General features: G+C 39.8%; 1 protein-coding gene across 4 annotated transcripts in view; it reads right to left on the bottom strand.

Annotated features, from left to right (window-relative positions):
• ARHGAP8 (Rho GTPase activating protein 8) overlaps positions 1–17,909 on the bottom strand; it is a 94,406-nt gene that overhangs the window by 27,241 nt on the left and 49,256 nt on the right. For all 4 annotated transcript variants that reach the window (XM_055711121.1, XM_055711120.1, XM_055711117.1 and 1 more), the window contains one exon: positions 8,376–8,449. In XM_055711121.1, coding sequence (XP_055567096.1) covers positions 8,376–8,449 — 74 coding nt within the window. The remainder of the gene's footprint in view (positions 1–8,375; positions 8,450–17,909) is intronic.

Consider the following 17,909-nt stretch of genomic DNA (forward strand, 5'->3'; position numbering starts at 1 on the left):
ATCCATTTTTGTCCTTTAAATTTTTTTAAGTAAACAATTTAATTTTTGTTAGTAGTGTTCTTTAATCAAATCCCATTTACAGCATGACTCATGTCAGCTGTCTCTTTACAGAGAACTATTTTTTTTTGTGTGTGTGTACAAGTTGAACTATTTTGCCAATATTAGCATGGGTAATGCAGTCCATAGAGAACAGCAACCCTGGAGCACCAGTGCTTGCCAGAACACTGCTAGGGGTTGACTGACATGAGCATCTAGCCTGGGCTTTCCGGTTCTGATAAACACGCAGCTGCATGTCACTCACATATTCTATCAATGCTGCAGAGCCTCTACTGAGACCACTCAGCACAAACTGCTCCTTGCCCCTCACCAAAAAAAGCAGACATATATATAGAGAGATGAGTGGACTCTTGCTACCCTGCACTAAACTCTCCAGACCAAAAAGATCGAAACTTTATCTTAAATAGCAGTGCTATACAGTAAAACATAGTATGTGACCAGTGAAGGAGCCATCTGTATTCAATGGAAAGCGATTCTGCGATTGAGAACTTAACTGAGTAATTATTTAAATGTCAGTTATCATAAATGAAAACAGGCAGGCACTTCATTCCACATTGAAGTAAGATGGCATTTACCACAGTAGACAAAATTTCACAGTGCAATGACACAACTGTGTCACACTCCAAATTAATAAACTGTTGCTAAAAATACTTAAGTCCCTTCTACCCTCCCCCCCACCCCCCACCCCCCGATCAGTTGTCCCACAGGAAAGACACAGAAAATCAAAACTGATAAAGATAAATTAAAGCAACACATGCTGTCATGTTGCTGCAAACTTGTCAAAGAAAGAGATGAGAAAATTACATTCTTTTTCTTTCAATCATCCTTGATTTGAGGGTTGCTGGCATCAAAAATCTTTGTTAATTTGTCTGCTTTCAGAAGAGAAATAGCAAAGAGTGAGCATCTGAATTCCTTCTGTCCCAAATTGAGTTTGGAAATGTTTCTTTTGACTGGGGTCCTGCCAAATCTCAGGAAGTGTCCGTCCTGATTTGGAAGCAGTTTTCATTAATAGAACTGATTTAGACATCTTCTTGCAGATTACCTAATTTTAGTAAGGTTCCTTTTTTAAACTTAGGAGTAATTTATTTCTAATACAAGGACTGTTGAGTTTATAGCATATTTTGATTGTCCACCTTCAATGTAACATCTTAAATGCTCAAAGTGGTGGTAACTGTGAATTTTTATGCCCAAGACAAATTCAAGATTTATTTTTTTTAAAGCTAGACTACAGTACAAGTTTGAGGAGGAGACTGCATAGCCTTGCTTTCCCTTGTACTCTGTGCGAGGAATATATAACAAGTGACGTCTGCAGCTTGTAAAGATGATTTACACTGCAAGAAGGTACACAGCAGATCAAGGGCAGAAGAAGAAAGACGGGACAGTTCCAGTCATACTGAAAACCTGAAGAGCAGCAGCAAGAATGTAGAAGCATGCATCCTCCACAGAACCCACAGTATATTTGTGTCCTTGCAGTTTTGAACAGCGTAGTCTCTAGCCTTTGGATTTATGAATGAATATTCTCAGTTTACAGTTGGCACCTCTGAACATAATTTATTTACAATGCCTGAGCACCAAACCCACAAACTGTGCTTATTACAAGGTTCATTTTTATTTGATGGCACATGAACCAGTTTTGGGATTTATCTCATCTCCATGAACCCCAGGTAAAAACATTCACATGAAAACAAAAGAGCCAAGAACTCAGAAATGTTTATATGGCCAACGTCAAGCCTTCCCAGTGTTGCATTTTTAAGAGATATTTGATTGATCACAAGAAGTGGAGGCCAAAAGGCACTCGCTAAGCTGCAGCAATCCAAATATATTCAGAATGCATAACCATCCATCTCTACCCATTCTGACTTTCACCACCAGGATGGATTCATTCACATTAAAAAATGGAACCAAAACTTTCTCCATCAGCAAGATTTGTTGTGCTTCACGGAGGGGATGAAGAGGAAAGATTAATCACTGCTATTGAACAGATAAAGGACGGCTTTAGTTGTCATTATAATCATACCATGGGACATCTATTACTCTGTCATTAAACTTCTATAGCATGGTTATTACCATTGCATTTAGAAGTCTTAGTCATCACCCAGGACCTTCCTGTGGTACCACAAGACAACATCAAACAAACACTTTGTGCTGCAGAGCACTTGCAGTCAACAAAAGAGATGAGGTAAGAGAGAAACACTTGGCAACAGGGGCTACTGCGAGATAATTTTCCTATAGAAGACAGTTATCTTTTCTGCTTTATAGTTCTGTAGTGTGATTCCTTCACTGTGAGTTTATTGTTCCATCACTTCTGAGCTGCTTCTGATCTCACATGGTCTCTTTAGTAATCAGTTCTCTATGCATTTTTATTTTTCTAAGCTGTTTCCTTATATGGTCACTCTTTTACAGTCATTCTATAGAATGCAAATGTTACCAACTTTTGGAAATTTTAGTAATAATCCCAGCAGGTTAGTTTTGGTTTTAAACTGTTTAAAACATTGACAACCACGTCTTTTATACCTTTAGGGATACACTCAAACATAAAATACATTAACAATAATAATCCTACCTATTTCAAATTGGTATTTTGCATAAGACCAATAAAAATGACAGCGTATCAATATTTGAGATAGGCTTGAGTAACACTCCTGCCCTTTGTAACTTATTTGACATCTTCATGCAGGTCTGAACACTGCGGTTTATACCCACCATAATGAATTAAACAAAAATTCCCTTAAAAGCTGTCACCTGACGTCCAGATGTTGGGGGTGGGGGTGTTGCAACAAAATATGCATTTTGCCATGCAGTTTTATTTTTAGTGTATATCAGTACTGCAGTATCAAACTGCACGTCAGAGTTTAAAAACTAAGGCAGCACGGTGAATTGTACTAATACTGACCTAAACAAACACCAAAACCACCTGCCACACACCAGCTAGCTTTAAATTTATCATGATACCTTATACCCAGTCTGTAACCTGCTTTTCTAGAAAAAACAGACACATAAGTAAAAGACATGAAAGGGAACTTCTGCTGTGACATCTTGTTAGGGTTTAAAAGCATAAATGCATTTCAGAATCCTAAAGTCTGTAACAGAGAAAACTACTCCGAAGGCCCTTCTCTGCCCTGCCAGTTTGGTGTGGGCAGCAGCTTCAGTCACTTGCACAACCCCATCCCCGAGCATTATGGAAACCATACATACAAAGAAGCATACTCCATAGCACAGCATTATTTACACACCTGGTTACCAGACCAGTTAGTTAGAAGTGACAGCCCCTGTTTACAGTCTCACTTCAGCACAAAACAGGTCACTGTGGACATGGGGACATATCAACTAGCGAAAGAAAATTACTACCCTGAGGCGTAAGTTGGGCTTCTTGGAGAAAAGAGCCTGTGAGCAAAGCATCAAGATCATTACCACCAAAGGAATGACAACAGGTTAGAAACACTTATGAATTGTTCTGACAAGACAGTGAATATTTAATTAAGCAAGGTAATTTCTCATGGCATGGTAGAGATAAGGTAGTACCCCCAAAATAATAATAATAAAAAAAATTCTTATTTAGTGCAAGTGCAAGTCAAGCCTTGCGTTTATAAACTAGACAGATGAACAAGTTGTGGTTTTGAGGCTAAGCATGGGGAAAAAAATGTTCTCTGGTTTGCTGGTTGATGAACTGGTGATTTTACTCAGATACTCAGAACTCATTTTAGGAAATCAGTTTTTCCCTGTGAAGGTTAGCAGGAAATTAAGCACTTTTAAAATCCAGTATTAAAAACTCTAAAAACATTTTTCACTCTAAAGTGTAGCTCCTGTAGCCAGTGAAATGGCTTTCTCTTCCTTTCTTGAAAAATAACCTGAGAATTATTATAGAAATTAAGAAACAGTTTATTGTAATAGTGTCTGAGGCATCAGCCATAATAGATCTTGCTTGTATAATACAGACATAAAGGAATCTCTGCTTACAGCAGATTCTTTAGTCTCTGTTAAGGTACTGGGTGACTTACTAACTGGATCCAGTGAGAGTCATCTTGCTCAGAAATAGCTATCTAAATACGCAGTTCATAAATATATGAGGAATAAACCCACACTCACTGTCAGAATATTAATTTGGCTGTTGGGGATAAGGATATGCTTGCTGCTGTCAGAGCCTGTTCAGTAACTTGGTACAAGGGGAGTTTTGGCTCATTTGTACAGATGAGGATGCCTCCACACTGGGAAGAACACTTCTGCAAACAGTGTTACCTGAAACAGAGGCAGAAAATTAAAACATCAAGGAGGAAAAATCTGACATGAAGCAATCCGTCAGAGGGATCGTAGTCATTAAGACGAAGAAGGCTGGGTGAACTTCAGAGACTGAAAGTTTCCTTAGCCTGGTAGCATAATATTGCTGGCTGGTGCCTAGTTTGAATCCCACCAAAGCTCCTGCACCAGATCTGTTCAAGAAATAAAAGTGGATGTCAGAGGGTCTCTGACGTTTCAAGAAACCTTAACCCTGTTGATGAAGCATGATTTTGCAGAAGCTTTGTGATCTCAGTCAGAGTTTCAGAAACTGATTTCAGGTACATTGATGTGAAAATGTAGCAGTGGGAAGGAAGCGTGGAAATACTGCCTGCACCTAGGGTGAAAAACAAAACCCACTCCCTGCTAATTCTGTGAGGCTGGAAACTATGCCAAAATCAAATGGAACAGGGTAATGACAGTGAATTTTTGTCACTTCCGGAAGATGAACTGAAGCTTTCACCGTGCTCACGGCCGCGTCTGGAGTGCAAAGCATGCTGCCAGTCAGCCTGCTGGGGCTGTCAGCACAGGAACCGACACTCGCTGGAGCTGATGGCAGAATTGAGATATTCCAGATTTAGAGAAAGAGTTAAAATCATAGCAGACAGCAGGTACAACAGATACCTGCACACTTATAATCAAGCGCAAAAAAATGCATGTCTATCACCTACTGCTTAACAGCCTTTGCATGGCAGGTACTTGGCTTTCAAGCATCAGCTGGCTGAGAATGTCAGAAAACACTCTACCTGACAAGCCATCTCTCCTTAGAAATCTGGTTTGTGGAAATCTCCTTGTGACAGGGAATATGACAGCTCTGAGCAAACCTAGGCTTAGTTGGAAAACACTAATGCTGACAGAGCCCATGCCCTTCCTTCCTGGGGGCACAGACGGACAGAGAGCTGGGGGCAAAATGAGACAGTCCAGCTACCAAGTGCATGGGCTGGACTACGTGTCGGTAGCCAGCGTTACCATGCCGCTGACTCGCGTAGATGCACAAAGTAGGACAAGGGCTTTGTTCAGAAGTACCACCGTATTTCTTCAGAGACTATCCTTTATAAACTGTGCTGATACTGCACTGAACAGATGAATATTTAGCCAAAAAAAGATGAAGTTTGGAGAAAACCCAAGGATGATTACTGCTTTCAGAATAACAAAGATTTCATCTAGGAGAAATTCTGCAATGATAAAGTTGAGCCAACTCTTTTTTTTATCACAACCATGACAGCTAAAACTTGCTATTTTTTGCTTGTACTGTGCAGTTGGCATTGCTGCTTCAGAAAACTGGGTATCTGGGCTGGACTCAGCAATTGTTGAGAGGGAAGAGTATGGGGCTGGTGCAGTAGTGATGAGACAAAACACTCAGAAAGAACAAAAGACATGGAGGAGGTTTTGTGTCAGATCAGTGCAAGAGTTACTAGTTAGTGGTCACCAGCACAACATAATAATGGCTACAAACCTCATCTTTCATTAAAATCTTTAAAGAGGTCTAAGGAAATGCCAGATATGCAAAGCTCTCCTCCCAAGCACAGCCAAAAGTTTAAATCAATTAACATTTTAGTGACTAAATTTTCACTCAATTTCTAAGTAATAACAGCTGTGAGAAGTGATGTCAGTGCACATTCTTCCTCATTTTAGCTCTCTTGACTCCTGTGATTAGTGAGGAAAAGGTATTTGCGTATTAAAATAAGGTAAATATATGTAAGGATGATTGTTTCATAACAATTTTAAACACAAAAAGTCTGGCTTTCATCTGCAGATGGGGCATGCACTGATACACTACACAAGCTCTAATTATCCACTTACAATTATAATTACAGGGATTGTTTCAAGCTGCCAATCACTTACCTTCAACATTCTTAGTAGTGAACTATTTACATTCCCTGTATCCAACCATAACATTTGATACAAGCTACACCTGCAAAGTTTTCATCATTAGCACCAGTCTGGAAACAGCACATCCAAACAGCTTTATGAGCTTGAACAGAAATCATGATTTTGGACCAAGAGACCTTCAATAAAGTCTATTAGGAACTCTTCATCTACTGCAGATCAGCAGGTACCTTTAATAGCAGAACTGGCCCCAGTCCAGTACTTGGGTCTTGGCTGCTGCAAGTACTTTGAAGATAAATCAGCAATTTCAAGAGGTGAGGAGCCAGCTGTTCTGTATGCAAGCATCCTTATAGATGCTATGCTCCACTGCTTGCAAACTGGAAGCAGGTATCCACTGCAGTAGGTATCTCTCATTCTCCTATGCATACCATTAATCAGCTTCATTTAAGGTAGAAACCCAAACAACAGTAAAATGGGCAGTTATTTAATGTTCTTATTTACCATGCTGTAAGCTGACACACAAAGGAGTGTAGCCTAGCAATAAGGGCAAGACACTAAGTGTGCAGTCTGTCATTTAAATCAGTATGACCTTGCACCGATTTAAATGAAGCCAGGATTTCTCTTGAAAATCAGCAAAAAAGCAGATTTTTCTTGCCCCATCCCCCCTTGTCTTCACAAATGCGAAGCTTCTTCAGTACAAGTTTTTAAAAAGTTTGAAATTTCTCACAGTTCAGATAAATTCAGACCAAACCCTAGCAGCAATAGTTAAAATGAACTGAGATCAAAGATCCATACTATTTGAATACTGATAAGGAAATTTACCTTATTGAGAATGACAGCTCAAGGATGCAAATTAAGAATTGGGAATATTGTGGGATCTAGGTTTTGGGTGAGCCTGCCTACAGAAGAATATAATTACTCAAAATTTGTATTTTGCATTATTTATTATTATATTATGCTGTTAATACAAACAGCTCTTTAAATGAGAAAAATCACAGATAGAATTCATATAACAGCAATATAGAGATCTGAGACTGTTTTTTGTCTTTAACAAAAATCACGCTGCTCCTCAAAATTTGTTCAAACACCAACCAAACTTAATGGCATATTAAATGCCGGTGATGTTTCCTTTTTTTAAAAAAAAGAAAAAAAAAACAACACAAAACTGAACCAAATACATTTTTATTTTCTTCACTTGACACACTTATTAAAAATTCACACCCTTCTTTCAGGGATCTTAGGAATCATTCCCAGTTCTACCACTGTGTAATGTTGTGCCATCATAAACTGTGTTATGCTCTGTTCCTGTTCTGTCACCTGTAAGATAAATGTACTTAGGCTATATATCTAGTACTGTAAGATTTAGCAAACATTTGTGAAACTCTAAGGCCATGGAGCACAAAGGGCTATGGAAATGTTGCTGTGATTGCCTTAAAGATCCGGGATCAAAACATAAAACGCATTACACTGGGAAAAGGAATTTCAAGACTGCAGCCTTACCTCTGACTTTCTCCCTGTGTGCACCTTTGTCCCTATGTAAGGAATACAGTGCACTAACCCTACAGATAGCACCTGGTAACTGGTCCATTATGTTGGTAAGGTATGCGCTGGAGAGCTCAGTGGCATAGCCAATGGTTCAAAGTCTACCTTCTCTTTGCTCTGTAAATGAAGATGATACACAGAACCCTGGTTTGGATGCTCCCATTTTAATTATGAGTCTTTATAATCTATCTATCTCTATAAAGTAACTATAGATATGAACTGCAGTCAAAGGGTCTGTAAAAGCCAGTAAAAATATTTTGTGAAAGGAGGACTTCAGGCTTACACCTGTAAAACATGGTTTTTCAATGAGTTTTTATAGCCACTGGTTCTATAGAAACAGAACTCATTGATTTTTACTGGGAGTTCTACTTAAAACCAACAATGTGACAGGGGTTGATGATGTGTGTTTCAGGATATCTCTCATTTGCTATCCCCCAATTAATCTTAAGAGCAAAAAGTTTTTGAAGGTTTTTTTTCCCCATAGTGGGACTATAATCTGATAATAAGCATTCCCTATCCATCAAAGCTCTCAAGGCAGTGCCCAGCTGCCACTCAGGTTTTCAGAATATAAACATACCCTGTGTAGCTGTGAACTTTGCTGAATCAGGCAGTGTTATATTGTTTCATACTATTGTCCTTGTTCTGAAAGGCACATCCTCTTTTGACAAACTCACCTTTTCTTTTTAGGTAGGACACAGTTTCCTTCATTACTGGGGGGATTGGTTCGCCTTTATTTTTGTCCTTGATACTGTTAGGAAAAAAAAAAAAAGTAACAGCCTTTAAATAGAATTTATATACAAATTGTTGAAACAAAGACAAAACAGTCTCAGCAAAAATCTGGGAGATATCCAAGAGCATACATTAAATTCCACAAATTAAGGAGCCTGCACGAAACACAAGAGGCCTCCACAACGGCTGCTGAACAAGCCATTGAAACAAGCGACTTGGACTTCTATTCAAAAAGCCATTCCTAAACACTTTCTTCTTGCTAGAAAAGCTGTTGCAACTGCGATGGCAAGAGAGTAATAAATGAGTGCTATTTACTGTACTGAAGGGGAGTCAAGGACAGAGCAGCAGAATGATGTTCCAGGCTAACTTCGCCCCCCCACTTGATATTGGTTTTGCTCTGGTTTTCTTCCCCTCATTTGGCACGCCCCAGCAGGGCTGCGTTTAACCACAATGCAATAACCGTGGTGGTGGCGGCTCTGATCGGATTTGGTTGGATGCCGTTGGTGGAATGGGGTTTCAAGGCAGCTTAAAGGCAGGCAAGGAAGGAGTTTGCAGCGAATGCTTCATAGTAAGTCTTGATCAAGGGATGCTGCAAGTTTAGGAGCCTTTTATCACGCAGATTTTTCTTTGTCATTTGTCTCTTTTTAAGCTACAGTGTATGCATAATTAAAAGGATATTGTACTATTTATTTTGAAGGCAAAGTGATGCAGCAAGATTATTAACACTTTGAATGATTCCCATGAAATGAGATTTCTTTCTCTTTCATGAGTGAACAGTTGAGGCAAAAAATCGAACATAGCATTTTCTTGATCTAGACAGCAAAGAAAATTCTGCAATTATCTTCCTTTTTTTAAAAAAAAAAGGCTTTGGCAGTTTCAAAAGTGTAACAGAAGAGACAGTCAGTATCTGCTGAGTATTCTGCTACATTTTTATAGCAATCAACAACAAAAAAATGGCCCAATCTCAGATTTTAAATTAGACTTAATATATATTTACATATATGATTTCATATTTGATATTTAAAAGGTGACCAGCTTTATTGACAAACTCTAAAGGACCAGCACAGAACGATGCAGAGATCTGTGACTGTATCATGAGAGGCTGCAAATGCTGAAGCTCATTTACAAAAAATGCGAGATGTTTATACGACATGTAAATATAGTCTTAATCTAGAGCTACTAGCTGAGGTTGCACCTGCAGTCTTAGAGCCTTTTTCTTTTCCAGGTATTGTGATTACTTCTCTTTCTGACTAGGCTTGCTTATTCGTTTATTAATATAAACCAACTGATAATAACTGGAGTGTATTTGATACAACTTCTGTACCACTGTTGCATGGAAGGAACAATCCAGTATTATATTTTGTTCACACCACACATAAAAACTATTTTAAAATAAATGTTACAGCAACATAAGTCAGCATGGAGGGGTAGGGAAATTGCCCCCCACACCCTGCTTTGCCTTCCATATGCCTGTGAAGTGAAGGGAGGTAGAAAAAGATACGTGGACTGGTTAGTTTTACATGTCCAAGCTTAGGACATTGGTCACCCCCAGCTTCACATGCAGCGGTGTGGGGGGGCATTCCTCCAATGAGAAAGACTCAGAGCAGAACCGTGACTTAGTGTGCTGGTTTTGGCCAGGATAGAGTTGATCTTCTCCATAGTAGCTGGTATGGGGCTGTGTTTTGGATCAGTGCTGAAAGCAGTGCTGGTAATTCAGGGATGTTTTAGCTCCTGCTGAGCAGTGCTTGCACAGTGTCAGGGGCTTTTCTGCCTCTCACCCCACCCCACCAGCGAGCAGGATGGGGGTGCTCAAGGGGTTGGGAGGGGACACAGCCCGGACAGCTGACCCCAATTGCCCAGAGGGATATTCCATACCACATGGCATCATGCTCAGGATGTTCAGAACAATGCCATTTGTCTTCCCAAGTTATCATTACACATGGTGGAGCCTGGCTTTCCTGGAGATGGCTGAACACCTGCCTGTAGTGAATAAATTCCTTGTTTTGCTTTGCTTGCATGTGCAACTTTTGCTTTACCTATTAAACTCTTCATCTCAACTGATGAGTTTTCTTACTCTCTCCCCTATCCTGCTGTGGGAGGAGTGAGTTAGCAACCGTATTGTGCTAGCTGCCGACTGGGCTTAAACCACAACACTTCAGTACTGAATCACCCTGTGGTTTTGCCTCTCTTACTCATAAATAGTCAGGGAAATATTCTTCATGCTATTTGATTATTCAGCCATCAAACATTTTGACCTCATTCATCACCACAGGGACACAATGCTGAGCCACCAGTGCCATTTCTCCCAGTTATGGTTCCATTGCCTACTCAGTCCTCCTCTTCCTCTTCCCTATTTTCACCACCACTAGGTACTAAGGTGACAGGCACTAACATCTGTGTGTCTTTACGTTATCTAGATTCTCCCAGACCATGTATTTTCTCTCTACTGCAAGGACTTTGTGTGTCACTTCCTCTAGTGCTATATAAAACAATGTAACTTGATACATAATTGTAATAAGCACGTTAATCCAGCTCCCAGTGCTCATTCTGCTATTTGAAATACCTAGACCAACCTTCTGTTCGAAAGGAAATGAGTTGTTACCTCACCTGAAGAACTAATGAAGTTGATCTGCTATGGATTTGTATCCTATGTCCTACCTCTGTCCTCATCACAGTAATCAAAGATCATTTCTTTATGTCATTCATAAACTCGCTTCCCTTATGGAGTATTCTCATTTTCTCCCCTCACCTCATTATCTCATATTTCCTCATAAAGTAAGGAATAACTCCTACCTAATGACCATTTAAACACTTACTGGTGCAGACCAAAGACAACATAAAATTGAATTCCTGCTATAGTTTCTCTCCTTCCAGCCAATGATTTTCAGAAGTTTGTAGCATCTGTGAGAGCTCCACTCCTCTGCCAAATTTGGTTGATATAAGCCCATAGCTCTTCTGTGAACCTTACTAAAAATCAATCCATTGAACAATTTTTTCCTGCTCTTTTTCAACAAAGTATCCATACCAGAATCTAAAGTGTATAAAATTCAATACTGCATTACATGTGGGTTAATACTACTTTGTGGACACTGCTGCATCTACATCTAACAGAAAATGTTTAGGAAAGGGGAATTTTCCTTGATGTAAACAGATACAGGAATTTTGATAAAAAAATATAGCAAGTTTCATAAAACCATGTTCATACCATGATAATTATAGACATTTGACCCAATAAATTCTACAGCATATGCAACACACTTGCAGGAAGAAAAAGACTAACAGCAAAGAACGAGTTTAATTCAGACAATCCTGAAGTATGATCTTTTATGCATTAGTAATTCTCAACATTTGCTGCTGCTTGCAAGTATGATCTTTAGATGAAAGGATACAACTTCTTGCCCTTACACACTGGCAATGTACCATTAATTTTAGTATGAGACAGTACTGGTCTTGCTGGAGTAATCATTCTCTGCAGTATCATACCAACATGATAATGGCCAGAAGAAAGATTTATGACCTGACTTGTGAGACCAAGTCCAACCTCAGTCTTCCTCATTATCACAGACATCTTACGAGAGCTAAACCCTCAGATAAGAGAAGACCATGGCTTGAAATGTTACCCAGACCAAGATTATGACATGGTCCTCAAAGCAGCATCCTCTTCTTACCCACAGTATCAGGTACCTCTGTAAAATCTCTCTCCCAGTACCAAAATCCTATCAGCCCCTTTCCGGATATGTCCCCCATCACTCCTAGTCTCTCCTGCTCCTTCCAGCTTCAACAATCTTACAGCAGTTTCATGCATGCTGGTGACACCGTAGAGCAGAAGACCAATGTTAGCATTACAATCAAGCAGGAGCTGTGCAGTTCTCTCAGACCAGCTCCAAGATCAAGACTGTTCTCCCCCTTCCCCTGCCTTCTACCTACACCCTGGAGAGGAAAAATTAAGAAGTAACTTTGTTCCAGGACCACGAGCTCTCATACAAAAGTTGGCCACAGCAAAGGGAACAGAGCCACGCAAACACATGAACCCCCTACACTGCTCTGAAAGGCACCTTCTGTATGTGAATTATTTTCTCTCGCAGCAGATCAAGGTTGTATAACAACCCTGCTGCAACAACATCGAATAAAACAAGCAGAGACTGTGCAGCCCCATTAGTAAATTAGCCTTGCAAATAAACCACAAGAGGAAGGAAGTTCTTGGTGTTCTTTGCACAGCATGCAAAGTTGAAATCCCCAGTGAAATTATATCCCCCAGTAAGGGGCGAAACAAGAAAAGGGGCTGGGAAATGAGGTCAGTACCAAGGTCAATGTTTGGGATACCAGCAAGGAAAAGCCTGCAGCAAATCAAAGTAGGGGGCAGGGGGTGGGTGGAGGGGTGGGGGGTGCGGGAAGAAACCATCACGCTTATTTTAGCCCTTCTAATGGAGTTATAACACACTCCTTGTGTGTCAAATAATTTTGTTTCATTATTCAGATCAGTACCCTAAACATTTAGGGCAACTTTTATTAAAATTAGTCAAAAGCCTAATTCACTTAAATGGGAATATCATCAAGGCTTTAATTTGCTTGGAAGCGGTTACATCTTTATTATTGACAATTTAAGCTCATGGAAACCATTCTCCGCCTCTCTGAAGTTGCTCTGATTGTTTTTGCTTTCTTACAGCTGCTCACTCCAGAGGCACCAAATAGCAACCCAGCAGCTTTTTATAAATGTTTTCTAATTATTATTGTTACCCATAAATGTGTTTCCCATTTCAGTGTATAAATAGAAAACTGATTATTTACAGCACTTGTTCCTGCTGAGCACTAGTTTATCTGTTAGAGAGGTGAGACAAATAACTGGGCTATAATTTGTAATAATAAAACCTACGCATAATTTTTCTTTTTCTAGGAAAAAAAAGGTATAGTTTCTGGACTTCTACCATTTCCTACAGGATTACTGTTTCTGTTGAAGGAAAGGTTCCATTCCCAGCACAATGGAAGAAGTCCTCAAGATAAATGATATTCTAAAATAGAGTGGGATGTTCACTGAAAGTCACATGCAAAGGACTTTCTGTTTTTGCAACACTGAGGAAAGCTGGGATGAATATTTTCATAGCATTCCACAATGTAGGACATAGAGTTCTGTTTACTAGACCTAAGGTGATAGAAAATAATAGGGACATTTCTTCAACTAATGTAAATCAGACGAGCTCAGAGGTCAATGAAGGTACACCTCTATCCTCTCTTTGTGGATTCTGCCACGTAATCTGCATTTTTCTTGCCATATTCAGGATGGTGTGATGAGCTGTGCTTTATGATGGACAGTGCAAACTGACATTGGAGATTAGGCACTACTACAGGCAATTTGAAATGAAAAATCTCTTTCTGCTTAAGAGATGAGCGTAACAGAGCATTTCAGTGCACAGTATAGTTTTCTGTAACCAATTCACAAACCTGAATCGTATTGCAGCAACACATCAGATTCAAGAGGGATCTATTCTTGGCAAACACAGCAGCCTGGAAGAATGAGTATTCCTCACTATAGGATATATGATTAGTTACTACAACATGTTATATATTCGATGACTCCTTTCTAGACAGTGGACAGTTATCATGAAAGGCCTTTATACATTGTTCTGAAGTGTCATTAAGTATTCTTCGCTGATAATCTTTCTCTCTTTGCTTTCCTTCTCCTTTTCATTTTTTCCCCTGCTGAGACATGCTGAGATTTGGTTTAGAATGCATTCTTCCTCCCTGGTCACGCATGCACAGCATGCACAAGCGGAAAGATTATGACCAAAAGGAAAGCACGCTGAAATATTTACGATAGCAATTCAACAAGCAAAAGGTGTACAGTTGTGGCAGTTCTGTCCATTTTCTCTGCCCCCTCTCCCCATCCATGGCAACAGATTGAAAAACAACACACTTCCTTGTCTTACCACAAAAGATATTTAATTTTAGATTTTAAAACCAATTGGAGAAAACAGAACAATGTCAATTGCTAGTCAAGGTCAGCTCTGTGCTGGAGCTCAGCTGTAACCTTCCTTGATTACAGAGGCAATCGGGTGCAGCAACAGGGGTTTACAGGAGCTTGCTGAACATACAACAGAGGGACAATGATGCCACTTGGCCCATATAGTCAATTATTAATTCCTTTAAAGTGATACAAACTTACGAAGCTTCATTCATGCATTTTAACTGTATTTATCTGATCAACATAAGCAGAGAGTCCCTCAAATTTTTCCTTGCCATTGTAAACACAAAATGACTGATGACTTTTAGAACAAACCTCCTATTTTCCACCCTGACATGCAGTGCAAACTAGTGAGGATATATTCTGAATACCTAATTCCTGCTACTCTACGTTTTGTGTATGAAGGCAGCATTGCTGAAAGAGCAGGAATATAGACTTGCTATATCAACACAATACAAGAACATTCTTTGAACTGTCTGAATTTACCAAAGCGCTAGCTACTGGTGAGTAACTGAAATTCATTATAGTACTGCGGTAATCTGCTCTGCAAGGCTCTGACCACTACAAGCCGGGACATTTTACCTGAGAAGTATCACTGTACGCTTGCCCTGTTCTAACACTGCTCCCTGCTACCATCTGCCGTTGCCCTCAGTTGGAGGCATGACAAACCTTGCAACGAGCTCCTTATGGTTGTTATTCTCCTCACTCTATCTGCACAGAAGCAGCTTGAATTAGCAAATTAGAGAAGGACATAATAAACACTAAACGTGCAAACTATCCCACCCACTCTGTGCTACACATTCTTAAGTACCTGTCAAATCTGAGAATGGATTCCCATTACATTATAACTGAAAAATTCAGTGTGGACAAAACCTCCTCAGAAGCACCGTTGTCTAATATCCCCCTGAAGATGAACTTTAGTTCAGTTGTGTTATTTCATGTTTTCAAAAAAAAATCACATAGTTTTTAACATGAGTATAAACCTTTAAGGGTGCAATTTGGCAACCAGACAATCCAGGCTAGGGATCAGACATGCTATGGACTGTCATTCAACAAACTAGGCAAGTCCGCTCTACACATGTAGGCATAAAGAATTAAATAGGGAGACAGCCACTCCTTTTTGGTCCCCCACACTTTGTTCTAAAGACATCCTATAAGCCAGCTTTGGATGATTTAACTGCTTTTACTAAGCTCACTTGTTATGTTTGAGTTAGCATCATTTCAATGGAAACTTCAGGACAACTTGGTACTAGACTCAAGTTCTAACTGCAAAGATCAAATTACTGAGTCCTCACAGGAGCTCAGAAGGAGGAAGGTTTTCCACTTCATGCCTGTGCCTGACAAAGTACACACTTAAATCCAGACAAGTAAATGTAAATAAAGCTGGATGGACACTTAAGATGAAGTCAGCTTGGTGTGTCTTCATTTTTTCCTGCCCACAAAGAGCTTAGGCTGACCCTGAGGGGTTAAAGAGATCAAATTCAGCCATTTAAAATTCAGATTTTGGATTGCATGGATGGAGGTAACATAAGAAAGAAAAGTTTTGAACTAACCTGATAATAAGCCCTTCAGTTCACTCATAAATTAAACTAAATTCAGCATAGACTACATTTCAAAGAATTATACTCCTAGCTCTCACAGATATTCCATGATTTTTAAATGCTCAGTTGCCTCATGTCAATTTGAAAATCCAACTCCACAAGGTTAAAAATGTCTTTGTGAGTTAACAGATTCCTCCAAGACAAGGCACTGGTCCCAGACACTCATTTATCAGTGTCTAGATAGAAACTTCCTTCATTTTCGTTTTGCTGTCCTAACAAAACAGGATTTTTCCACCCCCCGCCTGTTGGACAAAAGTGAGATATTTTTAATGAATGTTTAGTCACTTTTTGCTCTTCTAGTTTTTAATTATAGCTCTGGATAGCAAATGTATTAACCAGTATAAAGTGAAAAAAATTTAAATGAGGAAGTATTATCAGAGAGAGCATTGCCTGCAGTTTTTAGGGAGGTGCATGCAAAAGGGTATGGCTTTACCACCTTCCACAGCCAGAAGTCATCGACATACCATTATCAAATCTTAGCAAAATTAGGCCAACTATGAGGGCTTTGGATAAATCCCATTCACCAACATTTTACTGGCTGAATAAAACTCACCATCCCAGAAGTACTGAATCCAATGAAACCACAGGCCTATGGGCCTTATAATTTCTTTTCTTAAACTAAAGAAAAAGACTCCACAGAGAAACAGTCCTTTAACTGCAACAGCTTTATCCCAGCAGCAGCCCTGACAGTACAATTTTTACTGCCTGTAATGAAATACACAGCGCACATATCCCCATAAGGCTATACAAAATAAAATCAGAGTCCCCCTGTAGGTCTCTCCAGAAAAAGGGAAAAGCCTCACCCAGAAGATGACTTCAAACCTCCCTCTTTGCTAGACAAGCGGGAGGTCACTGTCATTTTGCCATTAGAGTCTACAGAGACCATAAAAAGAGAGGGAATTAGCAAACCCAATTCATTCATCAAGATGAAAGTTGATACTTCTTCTGGTGCACATTTTATAAGATCCCAACTCCTATCACTCCCCTTCCTCTGTTAACTTTAACTTTCTTCAGTCTAAGTTAGTTCTTTTACTTCTCATTTAGAAGTTGTAGGGGACTTGTTTATTTGTAATTTTTAAGTGGCGACACCACACCATCTTTTCTGAAAGAGGGAATCTGGACACAGGTGGGCAAACAGAGGGAATAAATGTCCCCGTGTACACCCATTTTGGACACCTGAGCTGTGAACTACACCCACACATGAAGGGCATCTTATCTGTCAGCGCTTCCAGCACTGGAACTCTGTGTCAAAAATGATAGTAATGCCTCACTCTGTGTTTCCCCACTCACAGATCTTCCACAGAAAAGCTCCTTATGGAATAGCCACCCTGTTTATATTTAGGGAAAGCTAAGGCATGCAGCAAGGACATGATTTGCTGATGGTAACACAGCCAAAAAACAGTAGAACCAGGAAGGGTGGCCACCACATCCTCACCACATGCAGCCCAGCAAAAGACACTGTTTACTGTTCAGGCAGTCAGAGAAATAAAATATGCCTATCAGATGGTAAGAGTGGCACACAACGTGCTGTCTGATCGCAGAAGCCTGCAAGAAGTTCCATAGAGCTGCCTGAGCAGCCAGGATGGGCTGGAGGCAAGTGAACAGAGTGTGCCCTGATGCCTGCTAACAGACCTGGGTTTACTACTGCAGCACCAGCATAACCATTGCCCTCCTTAATGACCCAGTGGAGCCGACCTAAAAGGTATCCTCTGAATTAGGGAAGTGAGTTAACTATGTTTCAAGAGCTAGGTTGAACTCTAAAGAGGTATCATAAAAGTTAATGTCATAGTAGCTCTTACACAATAGATATTGATTGTACTAATTTCAGGCCTTCCAGAGAGGACTAATGCTTTAACATTTAACCAGGGGAAAATTAGATTTTATATCTCATTTACAGCTGAATCATTAGAACCAGAAAA

This window comes from Falco cherrug, chromosome 5 (assembly GCF_023634085.1).
Source record: "Falco cherrug isolate bFalChe1 chromosome 5, bFalChe1.pri, whole genome shotgun sequence".
Classification (NCBI taxonomy): Eukaryota; Metazoa; Chordata; class Aves; order Falconiformes; family Falconidae; genus Falco; species Falco cherrug.